Below are 23,502 nucleotides of genomic sequence, written 5' to 3' on the forward strand. Positions count from 1 at the left end.
TTACAGCCAAAGAAGTGAGGCAATGGGCTTCTACTCATGGAATTCACTGGTATAACCATGTTCCTCACCATCCAGAAGTAGCTTGATCATTAGAAATGTGGAATGGTCTTTTGAAGACACAGTTATAGTGCCAGCTAGGTGGCAATAGCTTGTAGGACTGGGGCAAGGTTCTTTGAAAGGCTGTTTATGTTTTGAATCAGCATCCACTATATGGTACTGTGTCTCCCATAGTTAAGATTCATGGGTCCAGGAATCAAGGAGTGGAAGTGGGAATGTCACCACTCACCATTACCCCTAGTGACCCTCTAGCAAAATTTTTGCTTCCTGTTCTTGTGAACTCATGTTTTGCTGGATTAGAAGACTTAGTTCTAGGGTGGGGGGCTTGTGCAAGGAAGGACAACAAAGATAACACTGAACAGGAAGCTAAGGCTTCCCCCTGGTCCTTTTGGTCTGCCTCTGAGGAAACAAGCAAAAAAAGGAGTCACAGTGTTATCAAGGTATCAGGGGAAATTGGACAATTACTCCACAATAGAGGAAAGGAAGAATATACTTGGGATGCAGGAGATCCCTTAGGGTGTCTCTTAGTGTTACCCTGTTATTAAAGTCAATAGGAAATTACAACAACCTAATCCATGCAGAATTACAAATGGTCCAGAACCTTCAGGAATGAAGGTATGGGTCACTCCACCAAGGAAAGAACCAAGACCTGCTGAAGTGCTTACTGAAGGCCAAGGGAGTACAGAATGGGTAGTGGAAGGTAGTTCTAAATACCAGCTTTGACCCTATGACTAGCTACAGAAATGAAGATTGTAATTGTGATAGTTCTCTCCTAATATGCCTCCAATGTAACATAATGTTGATAGACTTAATATTGGTTCTTAAGTATTGTTAAACCTATGTCATAATATTCAAGTTATGAAATGTTAGGAGTAGGCATCACCCAAAGAAAACTTGCCTTCTATTCTGGGGAGGGAATTAGTGCATTTCTCTTTGTATGCAGGATAGTTATAATATTTTAAGTGTAATTATTAACTTGTCTTTTTATCTGGAAACTTTGGTTTAAAAAAATGTGTGGTTGTCAAGTAGTGGAATGTAATAGCTAATTGACTGTGTCAACGTGAGTAAGAAAAGCCCAACTAAATTGGCTGAGCATAGTTCTGGGTGTGGAAGACCCGCCCTAGCGAAGATCATCACCAGAATGCTATAAAAGGGAAATGGGGAAGGAAGGATTGCTTCTGCATCTTCAGAGGAGCTCCAATCTCCACCTTCACCTTGTACCTCATTTGGATTCAAGCACAGACTCCAGTCTTTAGGCACAGACTCTTCAGTTTCCAGTGCAGACCCTTCAGCCTCCCGATAAGGACTTGCACAGGACATTACTGTGAGCTCCAGGCCTTCAACTAGATCCTGAAGATCCCCACTGTACAGATGGACTTTTTGCACTCTTCCACACTTGACCCTGTGGGCAACCATGGTAGGACAATCTTGTAAATTGCTATGTATTTGTATGTCTTATGTTAAATCTGTTTCTCTAGTAAGCAATTAGTTCCTTTTTCCCAGATCTCCTGCTCTGGTCACACTCAGGCCCACAAATTCTGGGGAACATTTTTCCTTTGCCTCCAATGCTTGACACTTGGCAGGCCCAGGGTGCTGGTTATTCATGCTTGAAGACACCCCATCAGGCACTCAGATGACAGTGGGGTCCTCTGCCAAGTAGCATGGGAATCACGCTGACCCCTAGCATTGTCCTGTAAGGTCTCATGGAGTGGAAGATTTGGAGCAGAGATAGGAGGAGGGGAAGTCACCTTCAGCCTGGTCTCTGTCACAAGGCTGGCAGTGGCTTCTGACTATCCCACACAGGGTCTACAGAGGGAGCCAGAAATCAGCCTTTGCTGGATTAAACCCCAAATGTTCAGAGTTTTGTGCCTGCAGCAAATCAGTCCTCCATGATGTGTGCAGCCAGAGCTCCTGAAAACCACTCAAAGTTACCTTCACCTGGGCAGGATCTGGGGAGCACAGGGAAGGCGAGAGGCACGACAGAGGGAGCCCAGGAGAAAGCTGCACTAGGAGGAGCTCAGCCCTGCTGTGTGGGAAGTCAGCACAGAGTGAGCAGGGTGGGGAGAGTCAGGGACAGGGATGCAGAGTCACGCTGGAGAGGACGAGAACAGGGCAGGTACATGTGGGGCAGCTGCACCCTGTTTGTCCTGGACCAAGAGCTGCCTAGGACCCCTGCCCTTAGAGTCAAAGCTGCATTTCCAAAAACAAAGCTCTCATAAGGGAACTTGATGTAATGAACAATCAGAGATAACAATCTTTTTTAAAAAATTCCATCTGATGAGAAAATAGATTCATTCATAGGAAAATGGATACATATTGAAGATATACTCCTAAGTGAAATAAATAAGGCACACACGTGTAAATACCGAATAGTCTCTCTGGAGTGAATAATCTGCAATAATACAGAAGATCCTAATAAGATTACTGACATTTAGAAATGGGAAGAAAGGAGCTAAAGGTGTAGGGAAGGTGGGATGTGTAGGGGAAGGGTAATAAGGGAAAAGAAAAACATGTGAGATAATGAAAAGATGGAAATAAAGTGTTTGTAGATGGGGAGGGGAGGAGGGGGTGAAGGGAGGGCAGGGACAAGGGGAAAAAATGAGAACCAAGACATGTCATGTAGAGGTACAAATTCCCAACAATGAATGTAACTGTACTGTATCCCTAAAATGTACCAATAAATTCAATTAAAGCTGAAAAAAAAATTCCATCTGGCTAATGTAGCAGAGAGCACAGAGAACAGAGTAAGAAATGTGTATTATGTAAAATCATTTTAATCCACAATTAGTACTTTTAAAATGAATTATAAGATTTATTAATGTAATTGTCTTCATTTAGGTGTGATTATTAATTTGTGATTATTTACTTGTCATCTAGGCCAACTCTCAGCATTAAATTTTTAGGATGAGAATGCAGAGTAGCACAGCAAAGTGGCAAGAGTACAGGAACCCCAGCTCTGCCTCCTAGGCACTTAGCGTGTGATCCCTTGTAGTCCACTAAATTGCTCTGTGCCTCTGTTTTCTCTTATTGCAAGATGGAAAAAATGAAGCTTAAGTCTCAAATTTCTCCTAGGGGTGGAAATGCAAATGGTCCTGTTAATGCTCACACCCACCCAGCCAACCATGAAACAGTAATTGAGACTACAGGCAGGGCCGAGAAGAAATATTCTGGAGGTGGCACTGTGGCTTCCTTCTTCAGCTAAACGAGGAAGATTCAGATCTTCACCAGGAGAATTCAGAGGACACTGTCATCAGAGCCTGCCTCATGCTGCCAGGCCCAGGCCTCTGAGGGTGAGTCAGGTGAATGGGTTGTTCTGGTCTTTATGTGGCCTAGAGAGAGAAAGGGCTCATCCTGTGTCTGTGTGTGACTATGTCTCTATGTGTGTCTATGCATGTGTATTTATGTGTGTCTATGCGTTCCTGCATGTGTGTCTGAGTCTGTGTGTGCCTGTGTAAATGTTTAAAAATTTCAAAGGTTTGTTACAGTGAAAGACCCGTTGTCATTAACACCTCTCAGAATCCTCTCCCTTACTTCTTCAGACACACTTATCGCAGCATTCTTGCCACTTTCTGAAGCAACTCAGAAATTTCTCTTTCTTAAGCGTCTCTAATTGCGCCATGCTGGCTGCCTCGGTGTTCTGAATCAATCCAAAACATTTAGCTTTTAGGGAAGAGGCAGAAGTCACACGGTACCAGATCCAGTGAACAAGTTGCATCAGGACACACTGCAGGGTTTTACAAACCTGCCTTTCTGTTGGATGGCACCTGGCACATTTAGTGTATCTTTTACCACATTTCACAAAAACACTCATGAAAGAGGATTTCCAGAGCTGCTTCAGGAAGTGGCAAGAAGGGTGGGATGAATGTGTTTGAGGGAAGGGGTAGTGTTCTGAGGGGGGTTACTGGCAATGTGTCTTTTTTTTTTTAATTGAGTTTATTGGTACATTTAGGGATACAGTACAGTTACATTCATTGACGGGATAAATGTGTTTAAGGGAAGGGGTAGTGTTCTGAGGGGGATTACTGGCAATGTGTCTTTTTTTACAACACATTTTCAAAGTTTAAACACTCATGATATATTTGGATCTCCCCTTCCCTGTGTTTCTGTAACTATATACACTGGTACCTCAGTTCACAATCTTAAGTCTTTCTACAGTTCTGGTTCCAATGTGAACTGGATGAGAACTCAGTCAAATGCAATGGTTCGGTTCAATGTTGACCTTGTGGGGAAATTCGATTTGGCTCTTGTCCAATTCAATTTGCTACCAGAATCATGGAAAGAATTAAGTTTGTGAACCAAGGTATTTTACTGTGTGTGTGGAGGGGGGTGCGCGCGCATGAGTGTGTGTGTGTGTGTGTGTTGTGCGCGTGCACGCATCTGTGAGTCTTTACCTATATGCCTATATGTGTGTATATATACTTATGTGCACCTGTGGTGTGTGACTTGTAAGTGTGAAAATGGCTAGAATTTTGTCAAACCTGACAACTTGGACTGGGGCTTTGGGAAGGCCATAATGGGAAGACTCTTGAGCACTATTTGCCTGATGACAGGAAATGTCACAAGAAATATTTCCAAACTGCAGCATCTTATGTGAGCCAGCAAGGACAGCAGGCCCCTGAACCACAACACATGCCTATGCCTGACATACTAAGGACTGGCATCACCTTCCATGGTGAGGTTCTGTAGATAGTGAAAAAAAAAAAGTAAAAATAGTTCAGGGCCAGAGATGTGGCTTTAATGGCACTGCACCCGCCTGGTGAACACAAGGTCTTGAGTTTGATCCCTGGTACTAGGGAAAGAAAAAGACAATGTTCATGTAGTTTCCAAACAACTTATGCATGCACTTCCTTTTCTTCCCACAGTGTCCCCTCACCTGACCCCCTAGAATGTGCTCATAGCTACAGAGAACACAGAATCCCCATGGCAAAGCCCAACTTATTCCCAAATAAATTTATTTGTCACAAGAGTCTCTCTGTTCACTGTTTAGGTTGACACAAAGAACTGATGTTAATTTTCTTGTTACTGAGACAAAATATCCAACACCCACAGTTAAAGGAGAAAAGGTTTATTGTAACTCAGTTTGTGAAGATTTCAGTTCATAATTGGCTAGCTTCAAGGCTGGGTGGCATGCAGAGGGGCATCACAGAGGAGAAACTGTTAATGTTAGACAGAAGGCAGCAAAGCAATGAAGTAGTGAAGGAGTAGCAGCAGCATTCAGCCTGTTGTTTTTATCCCTTCCAAGCTACCTGCCCTTTGGGTGGTGCCACCCACACCCAGGATGGGCCTTCCCATTATCCATATCCAGAAATATGCCAGACCAATCAGTGGACTAATTTAGTAATCACACACCCTCAATCCCAGCAACACACAACCTAGATCCAGCCACCCCTGGAAAACTCCTTTTATGCCTGCATGAGGTTTTGGTGGGACATCTAGATAGGAGCCATAGCATTCTGGCCCCCTGAATACTCTTGCACATCCCTTTATGCAAAAGACATTTAGTCCATCTCTAAGAGTTGCCAAAGTCCTAACAGTTTCAGCATTGCTAAAAAGCCCAAGTTTAAAGTCTTTTCTAAGAATTAAGGCTAATGCTTAGCAGTGAGCCCCTGTACAAATGAAAAGAAAGTTAAACATTTCCAAAGTACAATAGCACAAAACAGACATTTTTATTCCAAAGGGTAAAAAGGGATGGGGGGCCTAGAAAGGAACAGGAACAAAGCAAGATCAAAACACACCAGGGCAGAGTAAATCCAAAAGTTCCAAGTCCAACATCCAGTGCAATGTACGGCAAGCTGTGAACTCCAAACAGCTTGTTTGGGTGGCTCCTCCCCTGTAGCACTTCCAGTGGTTGTAGCTCCCATGGCTTCTCTTTTCTGGCCAGTTTTGCTCACTCTTTGTGACTTTCTTCAAACAATACCTGCCCCCGGCTTCTCCAACATTCTGGAGTCTCCACAGCACGTTTGGCTTCACACTCACAGCTTCACACACTGCCCTCTCAGAAGCACCCTGCCTGGCCTCTCAGGCCTTCTGAAATCTGGGTGGAAGTTTACCTGTCCCCAAAACTCTCATATTCCGCATGCACCTAAAATCAGCATCCGTGGATGATGCCAGAGTCTACTGCCAGCTGGAGCAGTTAGCCAGGCTTCTTTGTTTCTTGGCGGTAGGGATAAAGTGCCTGGATTTCTGAGCATTATGAATCCAGTTCTGAGGAACAAATTCTCCAGGGTGCCAGCATCCTGGAACATGGTGCTCTGGGGCTCTCATTGCAAAGCAAAGTCTTTCATCTTTGCAATTTTGATGCTGCAGAGGCTGAAGTTCTGCCAATTGTTGTGATGTCTTCAGGGCAACTTTTCTACCTACTGTCATGTTCCTTTGCTGCAACAAATTTCTCCTCTGACCTCTTTTTGTAGGCCATATCTTCACTGGAGCTTTCTTTCTGGCCAAACTCAAAACATTTTAAATTAACCTGCTGGGCTCTTTGCTCTTGATTCACAACATAATTGGGCTAAATGCCCCCAGCAAGTAGCCATGCCACCACTTCAATATTAGACTGCATTGAAATTTGTTCCACAAGATTGAACAGCTCACTGCCCTTAATCTCAGTCTCAGGAAAAGTCTCTAGATAGTTGCAAAATACAGGCAAACTGTCTGCCAAAGTATAACAACATGATCGGGAGTCCAATGACCAATGCCGTCCTTCTCTCAACAGAATCCTCCCGAGCTTCTTTACCAGCAGCATTTCTATCAACATGCTGGCAAGAATCTCCCATCAAGTACAGCTTAAAGCATTTCAGGGCTGCTTCTTCAGCTGTCATCTCTAAACCTTCCCTTTGGAAAGGCTTCTCCCCACAAGCCCTTGAGTCACATGGTCAGGTAATGTCGCAGCAATGACCTTACTCCTAGTATGAAAATCTGTCTTAGTGAGTATTTTCATTGCTGAGACAAAATATCCAACACCCGCAGTTAAAGGAGGAAAGGTTTATTGTAGCTCACAGTTTGTAAAGATTTCAATTCATAATTGGCTGGGTGGCATGGCATAGGGGCACCACAGAGGAGAAAGTGTTCATGGGGGGCAAAAGGCAGCAAAGCAATGAAGTAGAGAAGCAGCAGCAGCAGCAGTAGCAACATCCAAACTATATTGTATCCTTTCCAAACTATCTGCCCTTTGGGTGGTGCCATCCGTACCCAGATTAGGCCTTCCACTATCCATACCCAGAAATATGCCAATCAGGAGACTAATTTAGTAATCACACACCCTTAATTCCAGAAACACATACCCTAGATCCAGCAACCTCTGGAAAACCCCACTTATGACTGCGTGAGGCTTTGAGGGAACATCTAGCTATAAGCCATAATGGACAGTAATAAGGATGAGAGCTCAGAACACTTCTTAAATTTCAAGAAAGCTCCCTCCTCATGGGACTGTGGATTATTGATCTTTCCAGTTAAACCAAGGACCCTTTAAGTGATGCTCAGTGCTTGGCTTTTATCTCCCATCTGTGTCAGTACAAACTGGGTCCAAAGACTGAATGGCATCCACTGCAGCTCTGGATAGCAGACTTCCCAGGGCAGGTCCATGGCAGAAACATACTCCCTGATGCAGGCAGGTGATAGTTTTTACTGGTCACCATGGAGCCAGCACCATTCTGGGCTCCTGATATGAATGAACTCTGCCTTCTCTCAACAGCTCCCTGCGGTCGGTCTGGGGTAGTTACAGGGCTCCCTCGCACCCACCCTCCAGATGTCCTGGCACCAGCCATCCACAGGTGCCCTGTCCACAAAGCCAGGCCAAGGAAGAACAGTGAGGGCCTCAGGCAGCAGCAGCACATTGCACACAGACACCTGCCCATAATCAGGAGGTGCTTGAGGCTGTCTCCCAGCACAGATGGTTCCTGATCACATAGGAGCTGAGTGTCCCCATGCCTCTACATGGCCTATAAATCCCCAAGATGAGATAGTGCATAAGGGACTTTTGGTGCTTCATGTGTAGCTGAGCCTCCACGCCCTGCTGAGTAAGTCCTGCTCCACCAGCCGCCTCCTGGGATGCTAGGGTAGGTGCTATGCACCCTCCTGTCTGGCTCAGTATCACCCTACCCACAAGGAAACAGGCAAATTCTCCCTTGGCAGAGCCAAGACCTGAACCCAGGAAACCGCATATTGGCCATCTTTCCAGGGAGGGAGTAGAGTCAGGGAGGAGGAATGGCCTCACTGCAGATCCTGGCACACAGTAGGCCCTCAGGGTGAGACTGGGACAGTGCCCTCCTCAGCCAGGACAGCTCCTAAGCCCCTGGAGCTCCCTGGCCTCTCCCTGCAGAGGTCTGAGGAGTTGCCTGGACAGCTCTGGACTCACTCTGTTATGTCTTCTGCCTCTGTCTTTGCACCCAGGTCATCCTGTGGAATCCAGGCTGAGCCAAGACACAGACCTTTGGTTGCTCAGACTATAGGCCTATGTTCCTGCACATGGCTACCTCTGTATTTTTTTATTGGCTACGTGTCTGGTTGACCTTTCTATTTGCAGCAATGGTATATTGCAGTCCTCCACTATGACTGTATTAGTATCTGTCCTTTTATGTCAAGTAGTTTTTGTGTTATGAATTTGAATGTATACATTCAGTGCACAGGTATTTACAAGTAGTATATCTTCTTTCTGAATTGTTCCCTTTACCAATTTGTAGTGACTTTCTTGACGCTGTCTCTTCTGACCAGCTTTGGTTTAAAGCCAACATTGTGAAAAATTAGTCATTCTCTGGCTTCTTGGAGTATAGTTTCAGTCCTTTTATCTTCAGCATGTGTGTTGTGAGGTTTATTTTTGGAGGCAACAAATATTGGGTTTTGTTTCTTTGAGCCAATCTGCTAATTTGTGACTTTTGAGTGAAGAGTTGAAACCATTTACATTGAGTGTTATTAATGAAAGATATATACTGATTCTTGTCATTGTACTGTTTTTCTAATGCTCAGTTCCTTCTTAAAATTTTCCCTTTTGTTTAACTACTCTCCCACTGAAACTTATTTTTTTATTCAGACTCTTGGGTATTGTTGATCTCCTTGTCTCTGTTTAGGATTCCTTTGAGTATTTTTTGCAGTGCTGGTTTTGTGGTCATGAATTATTTTAGTTTGTTTTTATAGTGAAAGGTCTCTGTTTTTCCAACAAATTTGAAGGATAATTTCACTGGATATAGTAATCTGGGTTGGTGATTATTTTCTTTTAGAGACTGAAAAGCTTAACTCTAAGCTCTCCTGGCCTTCAGTGTTTTTGTTGAGAAATCTGCTGTTATTCTGATGGGTTTGCAATTATATAATTTGTCATTTTCCACTAAGAGCTCTTTGTTACGAATTTTTGAGATTTTTATTATGATTTGTCTTACAGAAGTTCTTTTCTGGTCATGTCTATTTAGGGTTTATAAATACTTCATTTACCTGGGTATCCATCTCATTCTTAAGATTTGGAAAATCTACAATAATTTTGGTGAACAGCTTTTTGTGCCATCAGTCTCTCTTTCTACCCCTTCTTCAAGATCAATGATTTTTAAGTTTATTATTTCAAAGTTATCTAAAACTTCTTGCATCTTTTTTTATTGTCTCTTTCTGGTTTTCAGTGTTACTGAGTAAATGTTCTGCTTCATCGAGGCTATCCTCAAATCCTCATATTCTGTCTTCTGACTGATCTTGCCTATTGCTAAAGCACTCTAGATTTTCTCTTCCAGGATTTCTGCTTGATTCTTTATCATAACCTCTACTTCTTTACTTAAATGGTCTTTTTTTGGGGGGGTACCGGGAATTTAACTTGGGACCTTGCACTTGTGAGACAGGCAAAGGAACCACTGAGCTAAATCTCTGGCCCCTTAAGTAGTGTTTTATAGCCTGCATTGTCTTTCTTAACTCATTCAGCTGCTTATTTGTACCTTCTTTAAGATCATTGATCATCTTAGAGATTGACACTTTAACTACTATTTAGATCTTCTAGAAATATATTGGTCATCTTAGTAAATGATTTACTAGCTACGTACTTATCTTTTTTATCTCATCAGTCTTTTTAACTGGTAGTTTTTAAAGTTCTTTGTCTGGAAATGTATACATGTAAGTGTCTTTGAGATCTGCTTTGGGACGGTTACAATTTTTGCATTTTTTTCTTATTAATGTTAAACTTTTCTATTGAATATTTTAGATTATTTCTTTCAGATTCTCCAATTTCTAGAATATAAATTTTTGAAATAATTTTTATAATCCTCTACTGGTCTGAATGATTTTTATATCATCAGTCTCTAACTCTACCCCTTCTTCAAGATTAATGGCTCTTGGGTTTGTTCTTTTTTCTTTTTCTTTTTTTTTTTTGTACCAAGAATTGAGCTTGGGACCTTGCACTTGCAAGTCAGGTGACAGAACCACTGAGGTAAATTCCCGGTCCTGCGTTTGTTCTTTTAAAGTCATCTAGGACCTCCTGCATCTTTTATATTATCTCTTGTTTTTTCAGTGTTTCTGAGTAAATATTCTTCCTCCTCCAGAGACTCACAGCCCTTGATTTTTCTATTGGCCATAAGAGAGATATGAATGAGGTCCACTAAAAAAATGTTTAAGTCAGGAAAAGAAAAACTTTATAAAAATTCTAATACTAAATTTATAGAGATGTCACGAGAATAATGCACATTACCTTTGGCCTTTACAATTACAAGAAGTGCTCAAAGTGGTGGCCATTAGCTTCCAGACATTCATTAGTATGGTGAACTACTGAAGTGTACATACATTTTTGGGGGGCAGACTCTATTTGTTAGCTCTTCAGATAACTTCCTCTCCTCAGTGTCCCCTCTGCTTTTTTCTGTTATCTGGGATTATGTTCTTCAGTTCCATCTGTCTTCCCCTCACTTGAAGCCTTGGAATTGGCACCATCATTTTCCCCCTAAAAGACGTCATCTAAGGTCATATCTGGGAATAAGTTTTTATAGCTACATTTACTCTATTTAGTTTCCCCAACATTCTGATATTATTGTATGGATTTTATTTGTGCTAGGAATAGAATCCGAAACTTGCAAGATTAGGCATGTGCTGAACCACTGTGTTACACTCACAGCCACACAACACTCATAAATATCCTGCCTATAAATGCCACATCAGATTAACTTTCCACTCTCCTAACACTGCACACTGGGGATTGGACTCCAACCTGAGTTCCACAGGAAACAAACATATTTATCAGGGCAGGTGAGTAGACAGTGCAAGGTACAGGCTGGGCATGTTAAGATTGTTAAGGAACTGAGCTTGCTTTTACACAACGTCAATCATTGTGCAAGGTCATGAGCCCTGAATCAAGGTTTGGCCTTCTGTTATCTGTCTTGCAGGACAATGTCATCCTCTATCTTGAGGCACCTCCTCCTACTGGCTTGCTTGTGCTTCCTTGTTCCTAGCTCCCAGGCTGAAGATGATGAAGTGGATGCATCTGTTCATGACCATGAGCATCGTAAATACATGGTCTGCCACAATATCCTCTACAAGGCCATTGACTTCACCTTTGATTTGTACCAGGAGCCAGCCAGTTGGTCAAAAACCACTAATGTCTTATTGTCCCCAATGAGCATTGTGGCTGCCTTTGCAATGATCTCCCTGGGGACCAAGGGCGATACTCACACGGAGATCCTGAAGGGCCTTAAGTTCAACCTGAGAGAGATGCCTGAGACTCACATCCACCATTGCTTCCAGCTTCTCCTCCACCTCTTGCAGCATCCAGACCAGCAGCTCCAGCTGACCATCAGCAGCAGCCTCTTTGTCAGTGACCATCTGATGCTCATGAGTAAATCTGTGCAGGATGTCAAGGAGCTGTACCACTCGGGAGTCAACTCCATCAATTTCAGGGACATTCAGTTCACCAGCAAACAGATCAATAATTATGTGGAGAGAGAAACCCATGGAGAAATAGTGGATTTGGTCAAAGATCTGGAGGAAGACACAGATCTCATGCTGGTGAATTATATTTCTCTCCATGGTAAGGAGGAAGCCCCGTCTGAGCTGGCTCCACTGAAATAATCCAGCATGTGCTCATGGCCCCACTGTTTATAATTTCCTTGACAGCTCATGTCGAACAGGGCAGGGCATCCCAATTTAGGATCTGTAATGTTCCACTCAGGCACAATGACACCATTTCTGTGAACCAGCAAGACCGGGAAACGATGAGTGAACACCAATTACATTTCCAGTTTCTCTGTAGAACATGCCAGATTATTATCCTAATATACAGTGAAAATACCAAAAAGAAAGGCGCATTGGAAACAGAATGTTTTCCTAACTAGAGAACCAGAGATACACAGTGAAACAAATGGTGGAGACAATAGTGTTTTGTGGAACATAATTTAGACAACTCTAGAATAATGGAAGTGTCATCTCTGAACTGTGAAAGACTTGGGTTTAAGTCCTCCCTCATCACTCATTAGTGTTGATATTGAATGAGTCATTTCATTTATTGGAGGTATCATTTCCTTAGCTAATTATGAACAACAACAACAACAACAACAACAATGAAACCACCATTGTTGTCATGTTTTGAAAGGATTAATCAAGTTACTTAATACATGGGTCTGGATGCAAATCCATACCCTTGTTACCAAGTGTTGAAAGAATTAATCAAGTTTCATAGTATGTGGGGGACACAGAACTGAGCAACAAGCCTCGATCCTCAGCCTGCCTTTCTGCCTATGAGCAATGAGAGGATCAGGAACCCCTGGACCCCAGGTTCTATGGCAGCTTCCACGGCCCCAGGGAACAGCCTGCGGGAGGGAGGTGAGGGTCAAGCCCAGGCCTGAGGCTCCCCTCCCTGTCTCCTCATTCCTGGGCAGAGGTGCACTGTGCAGAGGCCCCCAGGCCACAGTCAGCACAAATGAGGTCCTAGCTCTACTGTGATGTGGGTCAGTTCCTGTCCCCCTCCACTCCAATGAACCCTCTCCAGTGAGAAGGTGGGTTCAGGGGTCCCAGAGTCACCTGCCTGCCCTGATGGCCTGGAAGTGAGGCACACTAGTCCAGCAGAGGCGACATTGTCTGGGCCTCAGCACTTCACATGTGGTCCAGGAAGAGGCCTCAGGGACAGAGCCCAGAATGTCCTGAGCGTGGACTGAAACAGCTTCTGTGAGGGACAGGAAACCTCCAGGAAAGAGGTGCCCAGGTGTGACTTAGGGACCTCTGCTTATGCCAGTCACTTTCATTGCAACCTTGGTCCTCTAGCAAATAAATATAAAATCTAAATAAAGATGCTTCTTCTTCGGAGCCCAGCTTGTCCCAAATCAGCCTGAGTAAATCCAAATTCCAGGGTCTCCTCCTGCTTCAGATTATTTCCATGTAAGCCCTTCAGCAAACGCTTGTCTTTTCATCCTCTTCACAGAAGACCAAGGTGAGTCTCAGAGGGCATTGTCTCAGGAGGGCACTCAGGGCTCCGTTCTTCTGACACATTTTCTAAACCTTATGCCCACCCCTGCGTGGTGTCTCTCTCTCTCCAGGCAAATGGACTGTTGAGTTCCAGGTTGAATACACCGTGGAAGAGGACTTCTATGTAGACGAGGTGACAAGCATCAGGGTGCCCATGATCCATCGCCTGGGTATATTTTTACTGAACCGGGATGAGGAGCTGTCCAGCTGGGTGCTGGTCCAGCAGTCTGTGGGTGACACCATGGCCTTCTTCTTCCTGCCTGACCCAGGGAAGATGCAGCAACTGGAAGAAGGACTGACTCAGGAACACTTTGATAATATACTCAGAACCACTGAGAAAAGGTGAGTCCCCGGTGCAGGAATCCACCGAAGATTTCTGAGCCATGTCAAGATGGAGGCCCTTCAGAACTGCCCAGGGGGCTGGGGAAAGTTGACCCCATCCCCTTATCTCACAGCTCCTGGGAATGGCCCTGTGCTTCCAACAGGACCCAGTGCTCAATCCCATTAGCATTGGCCAGGCTCAGTGCAAGGGTCAGTGACCAGGGGACAGCAGCACAGATCCTGGCCTTGGGGTGGTCCTTTCCCACCATGGACCATGGCACTTCCCATCACCCAGTGCACAGGGGCAGAGGCAAGAAGGATGCACATGTTATGTCAGGATAAAGAACAAGCTGGTGGCCCCCAGGCAGAAGTGGCAGCTGGGTGTGGTATCCAGGAGGGACTGTCCCTGGGTGGAGAGCATAGGACCCTGTATGGAAAGGCCCAGAACAGGAAACAGCCAGCACTGCGAAGTCCAAGGCAGTTTGCTGAGTGCCTGCTCCTCTCTCACTGCTTCAGTGTGGTTTATTGGATCCCAGGAGCCAATAGTCCTCAAGCTGCCCCACAGAGTACATTTGTCATCAAGAAAGAGCCCATGCCCAGGTGTCCTGTGCAATTATGCATCTCATGGAACAAACATAAAGGTGTACACAGGTGTGAAGTTAACTGTGAATAGAAGTGTCACTACTGTTTTCCCCCAGCCTCCTCCAAAAGAGCAAGGTCAGGCTGGGACCTGTTGCCTCTGCACAGGTCTACTCAGCCTCGCCTATACCCCAAGGAAACCAGAGCAGTCTTTCACCTGGTGAGGGCACTCTCGTCTCCTCACCAAGTGTTTTCACTCAGCCCCTGCCACACTGACCCACACTCCCCTGGGAGTCAGGCCCTTGAGAGCCCCTGGCTGGGAGAAAGGTGACCACATGCTACAGGACAGGATGGCATCCCCTTCCTGGAGGGCACCTTGCATCTGCTGAGGACTACTTCAAGGAGGTGGCTTCTCAGGGGCTGTCAGGACAACATGGTCCCCATGAAGTTAACGTTCTCCACACCAAGTACAGAGGAAGATCAAACTCTGACAAACCAGCGCAGCTTCTCATCTTGTGTGGAGGAGGCAGGGCACAACAGGAGATACAACCAGAAAGGACACATGCTGGGGCCCAGCAGAACATGAGAAATGCTCTGAATTTCCTTCCTTTTCTCTCATGCCTACCAGATTTGCCAGGATTCATTTCCCCAGACTTTCCATTTCTGCAACGTATGATCTGAGGAGCATTCTGAGCGCAATGGGCATCACCAAGATCTTCAGCGATGAAGCTGACCTCTCAGCGATGACGGAGGTGTCATCCATCAAACTCTCCACGGTGAGGTCACCTGACAACAGCACTGTCCCCAGTGTCTGTAGAGCAGAATGAGTTTTGGGGTGCTGCTCAGACATGTGGCTCAGTCAGGAATCAAAGGACACTGACAAGGTCTGGGCTGAGCTCATTCCCAGGATACAGGAATTAGCTGGGACAGGACAGATTCAGAAGATGGAATAAAGGAGGTGGCTTCCTGTGCAGCTGGCACCACAGGAACCTCCCCTGAGGTTCTCACTAACCCTCAGTCTCATCTTTTTTAGAGCTGTTGGGTCCTTGGGCCTCAGTTGACCCATATTTACACAAAAAGGCTTGGGCTTATTGACTTCAAAGAATGTTCTGGACTCTTTCACCCATGAGAATTAGAGCTGTTGGTGAAACACCATCTCTGAAGTATGAGTGAGTTCAGCCAAAGAGGCCAATGGCTCAGAAAATGGACCAGGAGCAGGTGTAAATCAGTGCAGGCTGTGTACTCATGGGGTCTGGGCACTGAGAAGGTCACCAGCAGAGTCCTTATCCTGGGAGCTCATCACCATACACTGGAAAGGGGACACTTGTGAGAGGACCTGGCCTCCACATAGCCGATCCTTTCTAAATATGAAGGTTGTAGCTAGGATGTGAGAGATGGTGTTAGGAAGGGAGCAGAGGACAGCAGGCCAGGTCAGGCAAAGGCTGAGAGTGAGGGAAATTTCTGGTGTGACAATGCAGGGAGGGGACTGAGGTCAGGGAGGAGAAGGAAGGTCCCGGTGAGGCTGCCCAGGAAGAAGCTCTCACTCAGGCCTTGCTCCAGCCTGTGGTGGGGACAGCACAGCCTCAGTGTCTGACTCTGCCTCTCTTCCCTGCACGCCGTGCATAAGGCGATGCTGACCATTGATAAGAGAGGGACAGAGACCCAATGGGCCACTGACTGGGAAGATAGGGACTGGTCAGAGTCCCCCACCATCAAGTTCAACAGGCCCTTCATTTTCTTCATCAGGGAGGAAAACACCAACCTTCTGCTCTTCCTGGGGAAAGTGGTGAATCCCATAGAGCAGTAACTGCTTCAGTCCCTCCTTGGCCCATTAAAAAGGTGCTGATCTGGCCTTGCCTACATGTGACCCATTAATTCCTCCCCCTGTGTCTGAGTCTCCCTTTGTGCACTGAGTTCATGAGTGGACCAGGTCACCGTGTGTCTCAGTGTCCCTGCACCCATGCATGAGATCCCTGTGCAGCCTGTGCAGGGAGGGACAACTGTGGCCGCATCCTCATCCTACAGCCCTGGGCCTCTCTGCTCCTGAGATTTCCAGTCTGGCCTGGGAATCAGAAGGGGATTGTGTGTCTCAGATGCCAGCCTGAAGCCCCAGAATCCATAAGCCTCCTCTGTCCCCCAGTAAACCCCAATGCACACAGCCCCCACTGTCCACACTGGAGCCCCCTGTAGGTCTAGGCCCAGAAAGATGTGAACTCATGATTTCCTCTCAACAGCTCCCTGCAGAGGCTCTGGGATGACCACAGGCTCCCTCCTACCCACGCTAGAGGTGGCCTGGCACCACCTGGCTGTGTGGACACAGCTGGGTCAGGGAGGACAGCGAGGGCCTCAGGTGACAGCAGAACATTGCACACAGACTCTGCCCAGGCTCAGCAGATGCCCCAGGCTCAAACCAGCACAGAAAGTCCCTCGTCACAAAGGAATTGAGTGTCCCCATACTCTTTATGTGGCCTGTAAGTTCCCAAGGCCTGAGACTGTGTGGGGGACAGTCAGCGATGTGTGTCCAGCCACAGCCTGCATGCCCTGCTCAGTAAGTACTGCTCCAGTGGCCTCAGCTGTCAGGGTGGGTGCTGTGAGCCTCCCTGCAGGGTTCAGCCTCCCTGCCACTTCATATGGGGAAACTGAGGCACAATGCAGGTCCTAGGGCAGGACCAAGACCTGTACATAGGCAGCTGTATCTTAAATGCCCTTCTAGGCAGTACGTGGGGTGGGTAAAGCGCTCACCCTTTAGCTCTCAGCACACAATAGGCCCAAAGGGTGAGCACTGGGGAGGGTTCTGGCTTAATGCCTCTTCCTCCTTGTGGCACCTCCTAGGCCTGGTTGGGCCCTGCACCCCCTGGACCCCCTGGCCCTTCCTTGCAGAGGGCTGAGGAGCAGCTTGGGCAGCACTGGCCTCTGCTACAGCATGTTCTTTGTCTCTGACAGTCCACGGTCCTCTCCCTCTGCTCACTGAGCCTTGCTTTCCTGCCCCAAGGAACCCATATCCCTGATCTATTGATGGAAACTCTTGGTCCCAAAGGGAATGTGGGTTCAGCAGCTCTTCAGATAACCTGGATTCTTGTTTTCTTCCCTTTCTTCCTCTCCAGTATCTGGGTCCGAGGTTCTCATCTGTGTGCCCTCTCCCTGTCCTGATGCTAGGAGTTTGCAAAATCCACCACTCTATTCCTCCAAGACCTGCCCCTTCAGGTCATGTCTGGGTATCAGTTCTGATGGCTACATTTATTTCGTTTAATCCTCCATCAACTTATACTGAACATGAGTTTTGGAGGCCCTTAAGTATCTACTGTCTTAGTTACTTTCTTGTCATTGAGACAATACCCGACACCAGCAAATTAAAAGAGAAAACTATAATTGGTTCACAGTTTGTAGAGCTTTCATTCCATAGTTTTTAGCTGGCTCTAAGGCAGGGCAGTGTGGCAAAGGAGCTTGGCGGAGGAGAAACAGTCCATGGAATGGTGACACAAAGCAGAGAACAAGAAGAAGAGAGGAGGGAGGGAGGCCGACCCTTTCAGTCCACACCCCAGAGACCCACCTCCTGCAACCAGGCTTTACTTTCCAACATCACACTTAGCTATAAATTCACCACTGGACTAATGCACTGATTAGTATCACACAGCCATTATCCAAACAGCCCTCAAATATCCACTTAGGAGTGCATGAGGCTTTGAGGGGGGAATCCAGATATAAACCATACATTCCACTTTGATCCCCAAAAGACTCGTGTGCACCCCTGTATGCAAAATGCATTTAGTCCATCTCTAAGTGTAGCTAGAATCCTAACAGTTTCAGCATTTCTGAAAAGTCCAAATTCAAAGTCTCCTCTGAGATTTCAGGCAAACTCTTAGCTGTGAGTACCTGTAAAAATAAAAGAATAGAAAGAAATGGGACCAGACCAAGACCAAAATCCAGCAGGGGAAACATTAAATCCTGTAGTTCCGTATCTAGGAACATGGACAAATTACGGGGAGATGCAGACTCCAAAAGGTTTAGGTGGCTCAATCCCTATGGCACTACCGGTGGTTGTAGCCCTCCTGGCTTCTCTCTAGGACTGGCTTTCCTCACTACTTGGGGCTTTCTTCAGGTGGTCCATGCTCCTGGCTTCTGCATCTTTCTGGCATTTCCTCTACACTTTCAGCTTCACGCTCACAGCTTCATGAACTGCTCTCTCAGGTGCACTGCCTGACCTCCCAGGTCTTCTTCCGAAATCTGGGTGGGAGCCTTCCTGACCCCCCAACTCTTGTATTCTTCATGCCTGTAAAACTAGCACCACCATGAATGATGCCAAAGTCTGCCACAAGAGCAGCAGCGGAGCCCTTCTGCATGTTGCTGGTGGTTGCAGAGACTTCTGAGTGCCTGGATGGCTGAACACGGTGAACTGAATCTTGGGGAATCATTTTCTATTTGCTAGACTGCAGCTCTTCTCAAAGCAGAGTCTCACCTTTCCACCTTTAGGTCTGTGAAAAGTGGGCCTTTCAGATTCCTCCTGCCCCCCAAGGCATCCTTTGGATTGTCCAGATTCAAAGATCTTGGTTTCTTTTTAACGCTAATCTTTAAAGCAACCCAGCTCTCTTCTACTCCTTCTTTGCAGGCTCCTGTAGTACTGGAGCTTCCTTTCTGGAGGAACTCAAAAACTTTTAAAGTCATTCAGCTGTGTTTTGCCATGTCTCCCCTGCCCCACTCTTTTCCAGTCCCACCCCTTTTCTTTTTTCCAGTACTGGAAATCAAACTCAGGACCTTGCACTTGCCAGGCAGACACAGTGCCACTGAGCTAAATCCCCAACCATGCCCTTGATTCTCAAGGTAAAACTGGCTAAAAGCCCCAACAGTACCCAAGCCTAAGACTGAATGTTCGGCTGCCTTGAAATTTCTTTCTCCAGATAAAATCACCCTCTGCTCTTTAATCTCAGTCTCCCTCAAAGTCTCAGGATAGGAGAAAAATGTAGACAAATTCTCTGCCAGAGCACAGCACATATGGCCTGGAGCAACTGCCAATACAGTCCTTGTTCACAAGGAAAACCTCCTGAGCCTGGTCTTTATATCTGCATGACTGTCGACATTTTGGTCTTCTGAGCTCCGACCAGAATAGACCATCAAGCTTGACTCAGAGCATTCTAGGGCTGTTTCTCCATCTGGCACCTCCAAACCTTTCCAAACTTCTTCCACAAGCCAGTTCCAAAGGCTTCTGAACTCTATGAAATAGAAATTTAAAGTGATCTATTTTCAAGATGAAATGTTTAACTCTGAGTGGGAAGCTACAAAACTGCCTACTTGCCTGCAGACATGACTGAGGTCATACATCTGAAGGGTCCATAAACAAAGCAGGAAGAGGTAGATAATCAATAAAGTATGGCTTCACTATGTTAACTCTGATTGGAAAAGTACTGGCAGTTGAGAAGTTACCCCTCTGTAGCTTAATCGTTTGCCTTTAAACATACAAAATGTTTGCAAAAAGAGTGGGCCAAGGATATAGGCGGAAACTGGGAAGACTGTGCCCACATAGTACTCAGCCAATGAGAACCTGGGAGAAGAGAGCCACATGCTAGGGATAAACTGCTCACTGAAACCACTCCAGTGTGCTCTCTGCCTGTTAGGCTGGCACCCACTTTGCAAGATCAAGAAATAAAGCCTCACTTTTGCTACACCCCCAGTCCTTTGTGTCTGTCCACTGTGCATGATCCAAGGAGAGGGGCGCTGGTTCTTCACATGAACCACGTGGTCATGTTACAGCGACAACCCTAATTTTGGTACTAAAATGTGTCTCAGTTACTTTCTTACTACTGAGACACAATGCCTAACAGCCACAAATTAAAGGGGAAAAGTTTTATTTTTGTGCTACAGATTGTAGAGTTTTTAGTCCAGTCGGCTGACTCCAAAGCAGGGCAGCATGGCAAAGAAAAAACAGCTCATAAACCACACAAGAGTACATGAGGCTTTGGGGGGACATCAAGATACAAACCATAACATCTGCCAAAATTCACACAGCAGCTAGTCACATCATCCAGGGTAGAAACCAGAAATGATTTCACCCCTTTTATCTTTTCATCTTCCGGAGAGATGAGATTCCGCAAGACACCATCAAAGCTTGGTCCTGGAGGGGGCACTCTTGGTGGCCAGGACAGACTGCTGAGCGGCTGGTAGGTACTTAGCCCACATGACTCAGGATCCCCAGATTCCTTCTGTCCAAGATCCCATCACAGAGCAGGAGCCAAGGTACCATCCTCAGATCAAGCCATCCTCAGGGAACCAGCTCAGTTACACATACAGCCTCTGACCAGAACTAGAGACCGAATAGGTCCCAGCTCAGCTGGACTGGCTGTGTGGCCTAGAGAAAGTTTCTGCACTTCCCATCCTGTAAAATGGGAGAAGAGGACACACTGAGATCAAAGGCAAAGTCCGTGAAGGCCTCAGAGGCAAGAGTGATCTTGTGGGCTTTACCAACAGCACACCAGGTCCAGATGTCACAGGGCACAGATGATCATGAAACTCCTGCTCCAGTGACCTGCAAGTCAGGGATGTCATGGTGTTGTGGCAGAGTGGAGCAGCTCTGTGCTATAGCCAAGTGTTACAGCTTGGTGTCACAGCTAAGAGCCACAGCTCAGAGACACAACTAAGTGTTATAGCTCAGTGTTGCAGCCAAATGTTACAGCTCCATGTTGCAGTCAAGTACCACAGCTTGGAAGGCACAGCTGAGCTTTACAGCTTGGTGTGGTAGCTCTGGGTCACAGCTCTCATTCTTTGAAGACTTGAGAATCTGATGGTCAGTTGAAGAGGTGGAGAAAAATCTTTATTATGCCATAGAGCCCCTGCGGGTTCAGACGAGTCTGAGCACTCTACCAGAAATGAGAGCCTCTTTATATAAGGATCTACAGGGTAGGCAAGCACGCTCAATGAAGCAGGCATAGGGGTTACAGAACATTCCAGAAACACATGCTCTGTGAGCATGCTCAATGAAGCAGGGGGGGTGGAGTTACAGAACATTCCTGAAACACATGCTATGTGGGCATGCTCACTGAATAAGGGGGTGTAGTTACAGCACATTCCTGAAGAAGAGGGGCAGAGTTATGGAACATTCCTGAGCTGGGTGGAGCTTAACAGAACCCTCCTGTGATGGGGCAGAGCTTAGCAGAACATTCCCGAAAGGTCAATCAGTTAAAACACTCACAAACCATTTTGATACACTGGGCACAAACTGAGGAGTTACAGAACATCCCTGAGAGGGGGTGGAGCTTAACAGAACATCCTTGAAAGGTCATACAGTTCAAACAGTCACAGACCACTTTCCTACATTGGGCAGGAGCCCAGCAACACAAACTTTCATTACCAAATCAAAACATTCTGTGGAAGAAAGAAAAAAAAAATGGAGGCAATGGAAGAGCCCGCATAGCACTTCTCTATCAATGGTTGGGAGAGGAAGGAGATACACAAAGTATGTGGAATGTGGGGAGCCTGGAAGGGAATCCATCAGGCCAAGGTCATCACCCTGCTGTGCATCTGGCTGTGTCATTGTCATGAGACCCTACCCTCTCCGCTAGCAGCTTCTCTGTGTGTTACAGGACAGGGATCAACAGGAAACCCCAATAACTTCCCTGATGCATGGAAGCCTTTCCTGATCCTGATCTAACCCACTTGCTGCTCACCTTGGGCAATTCCTTTATTCTTCCTGTGCCTCAGTTTCCTCTTTGTAAAATGAGGACAAGGTCACTTGCACCCCAAGGTCATTGCAGAGCAAATGGAGCTGTCAAGGGCATGGGCTCCCACCAATGTTCTCACCCCACATCAAAGAAATCTTCCAACTCTTTTGGAGGAGTTAAAATAGCAGTGACCCATCACTGGCAACATAAAAGACCATTGTAGGAGGCTAAATAACAGCCACTGAAGATACCCAGGACCTGGTCCTGGATACTGTGAATGGGGTACAGGGTAATGAGGACCTCACCAACTTCCAAATGTGGAGATGATCGGGGTTATCTGGGGCCAACTATCTCAAGGATGCTTATAAAAAGGCAGCAGGAGGGACAGAGTCGGAGAAAGGAGTACAGGGGCACAGGTCTGAAAAATGCAAGGGGCCAGTAATCAAGTACTTCACACCCCCTCTAGTGGCTGGAGAAGGCAAGACACCTGATTCTGGAGCTGCCTGGAGTCCCCTGGAGCAACCAAGCCCTGCTGACACACTGACTCCAGCCCTGATCTCCACAACTGTAAGAGAATGAATTTTGTATCATTTTAAATCACTGAGTTTGGTGCATTCTGTTGCAGCTTCACAGTAAACTACTGAAGCATCCAGTAAGGGCCTCTCCTACATTTCCACTGGGCTAGAATTTTCAAGGCAGACTGCCAAGAGGAAGAGGTGGAGTAGCTAGAGACCCCATGCCCAAGAAGCTTACATCCTTCTAAGTAATGAGAAGAAAGAACCCCAGAGCCCACACAAGGAGAGTTAGTGAAAGCATCTTTTAAGGTATGAATTTAACACATGTTCAATTTATCATGGGTTTATGGGGAGGCGATCCCACTGCAAGCTGAGGAGTGTGTGTAGGGTCACAGAGAAACAATAATGGGCAGGCAGGAGGCAGTTTAACATTTCTAATATGAACTATGAAAACTTCCTTCCTTTCTTTCCTTTTTTTTTTTTTTTGGTACTGAGGATCAAACTCTGGATCTTGCACTTGTGAGACAGGCAGCTGCACCACTGAACTAAATACCCAGCCCCACAACTTCCTTGCAAATGCACTGAAGAGCGGCAAAGTCAATAAAGGTGACAGCGAGAAGCTCCACTATCTCAGTTACTTGATTTTTCGGAAAACTACTGTTAGCCATCCAGTCTTCGAATACATAGAAATATAGTTATTCACAGCTAAATTTACAAGCAACCAAATTTAGCCAGATCTATTTACATATTTGGATTAGTCCCATTTTTACCTTTCCTTGCTATATAAATGCTTCTATTAAAGGCATATCTAAACTTACCAGATCCACAGGTGATGCTAGTATACAGCTTCAATAACTAACACCAATCTGAGCATCCTGACACAGTAGGTCTCCACGTCAGGGATCTGGTGACGGGTGTATAGAAAATTAAAGAAGTGCCCTCACTCTTAAGTTCCGGACACCTGGCTGGTGCTGGTG

General features: G+C 46.0%; 1 protein-coding gene across 2 annotated transcripts; it reads left to right on the plus strand.

The window, feature by feature from the left end:
• The first annotated feature begins 1,419 nt into the window (after window positions 1–1,419).
• Window positions 1,420–22,818, plus strand: LOC104856813 (alpha-1-antiproteinase 2). Of its 2 annotated transcripts, none has more exons than XM_010616321.3 (6): window positions 1,420–1,474; window positions 3,130–3,347; window positions 11,391–12,031; window positions 13,533–13,803; window positions 14,990–15,137; window positions 22,636–22,818. In XM_010616321.3, exons 3-6 carry the CDS (start codon window positions 11,395–11,397, stop codon window positions 22,693–22,695), a joined length of 1,116 nt encoding a protein of 371 aa, XP_010614623.1. In that variant the 5' UTR covers window positions 1,420–1,474; window positions 3,130–3,347; window positions 11,391–11,394; the 3' UTR covers window positions 22,696–22,818. The 2 variants fall into 2 exon arrangements, with proteins under 2 accessions (XP_010614623.1, XP_033622778.1); XM_033766887.1 differs by lacking the exon at window positions 22,636–22,818 and adding an exon at window positions 16,108–17,212.
• The last annotated feature ends 684 nt before the right edge of the window (window positions 22,819–23,502 follow it).

The sequence above is a fragment of the Fukomys damarensis genome, unplaced genomic scaffold (assembly GCF_012274545.1).
Source record: "Fukomys damarensis isolate Sample0158 unplaced genomic scaffold, DMR_v1.0_HiC HiC_scaffold_21, whole genome shotgun sequence".
Taxonomy (NCBI): Eukaryota; Metazoa; Chordata; class Mammalia; order Rodentia; family Bathyergidae; genus Fukomys; species Fukomys damarensis.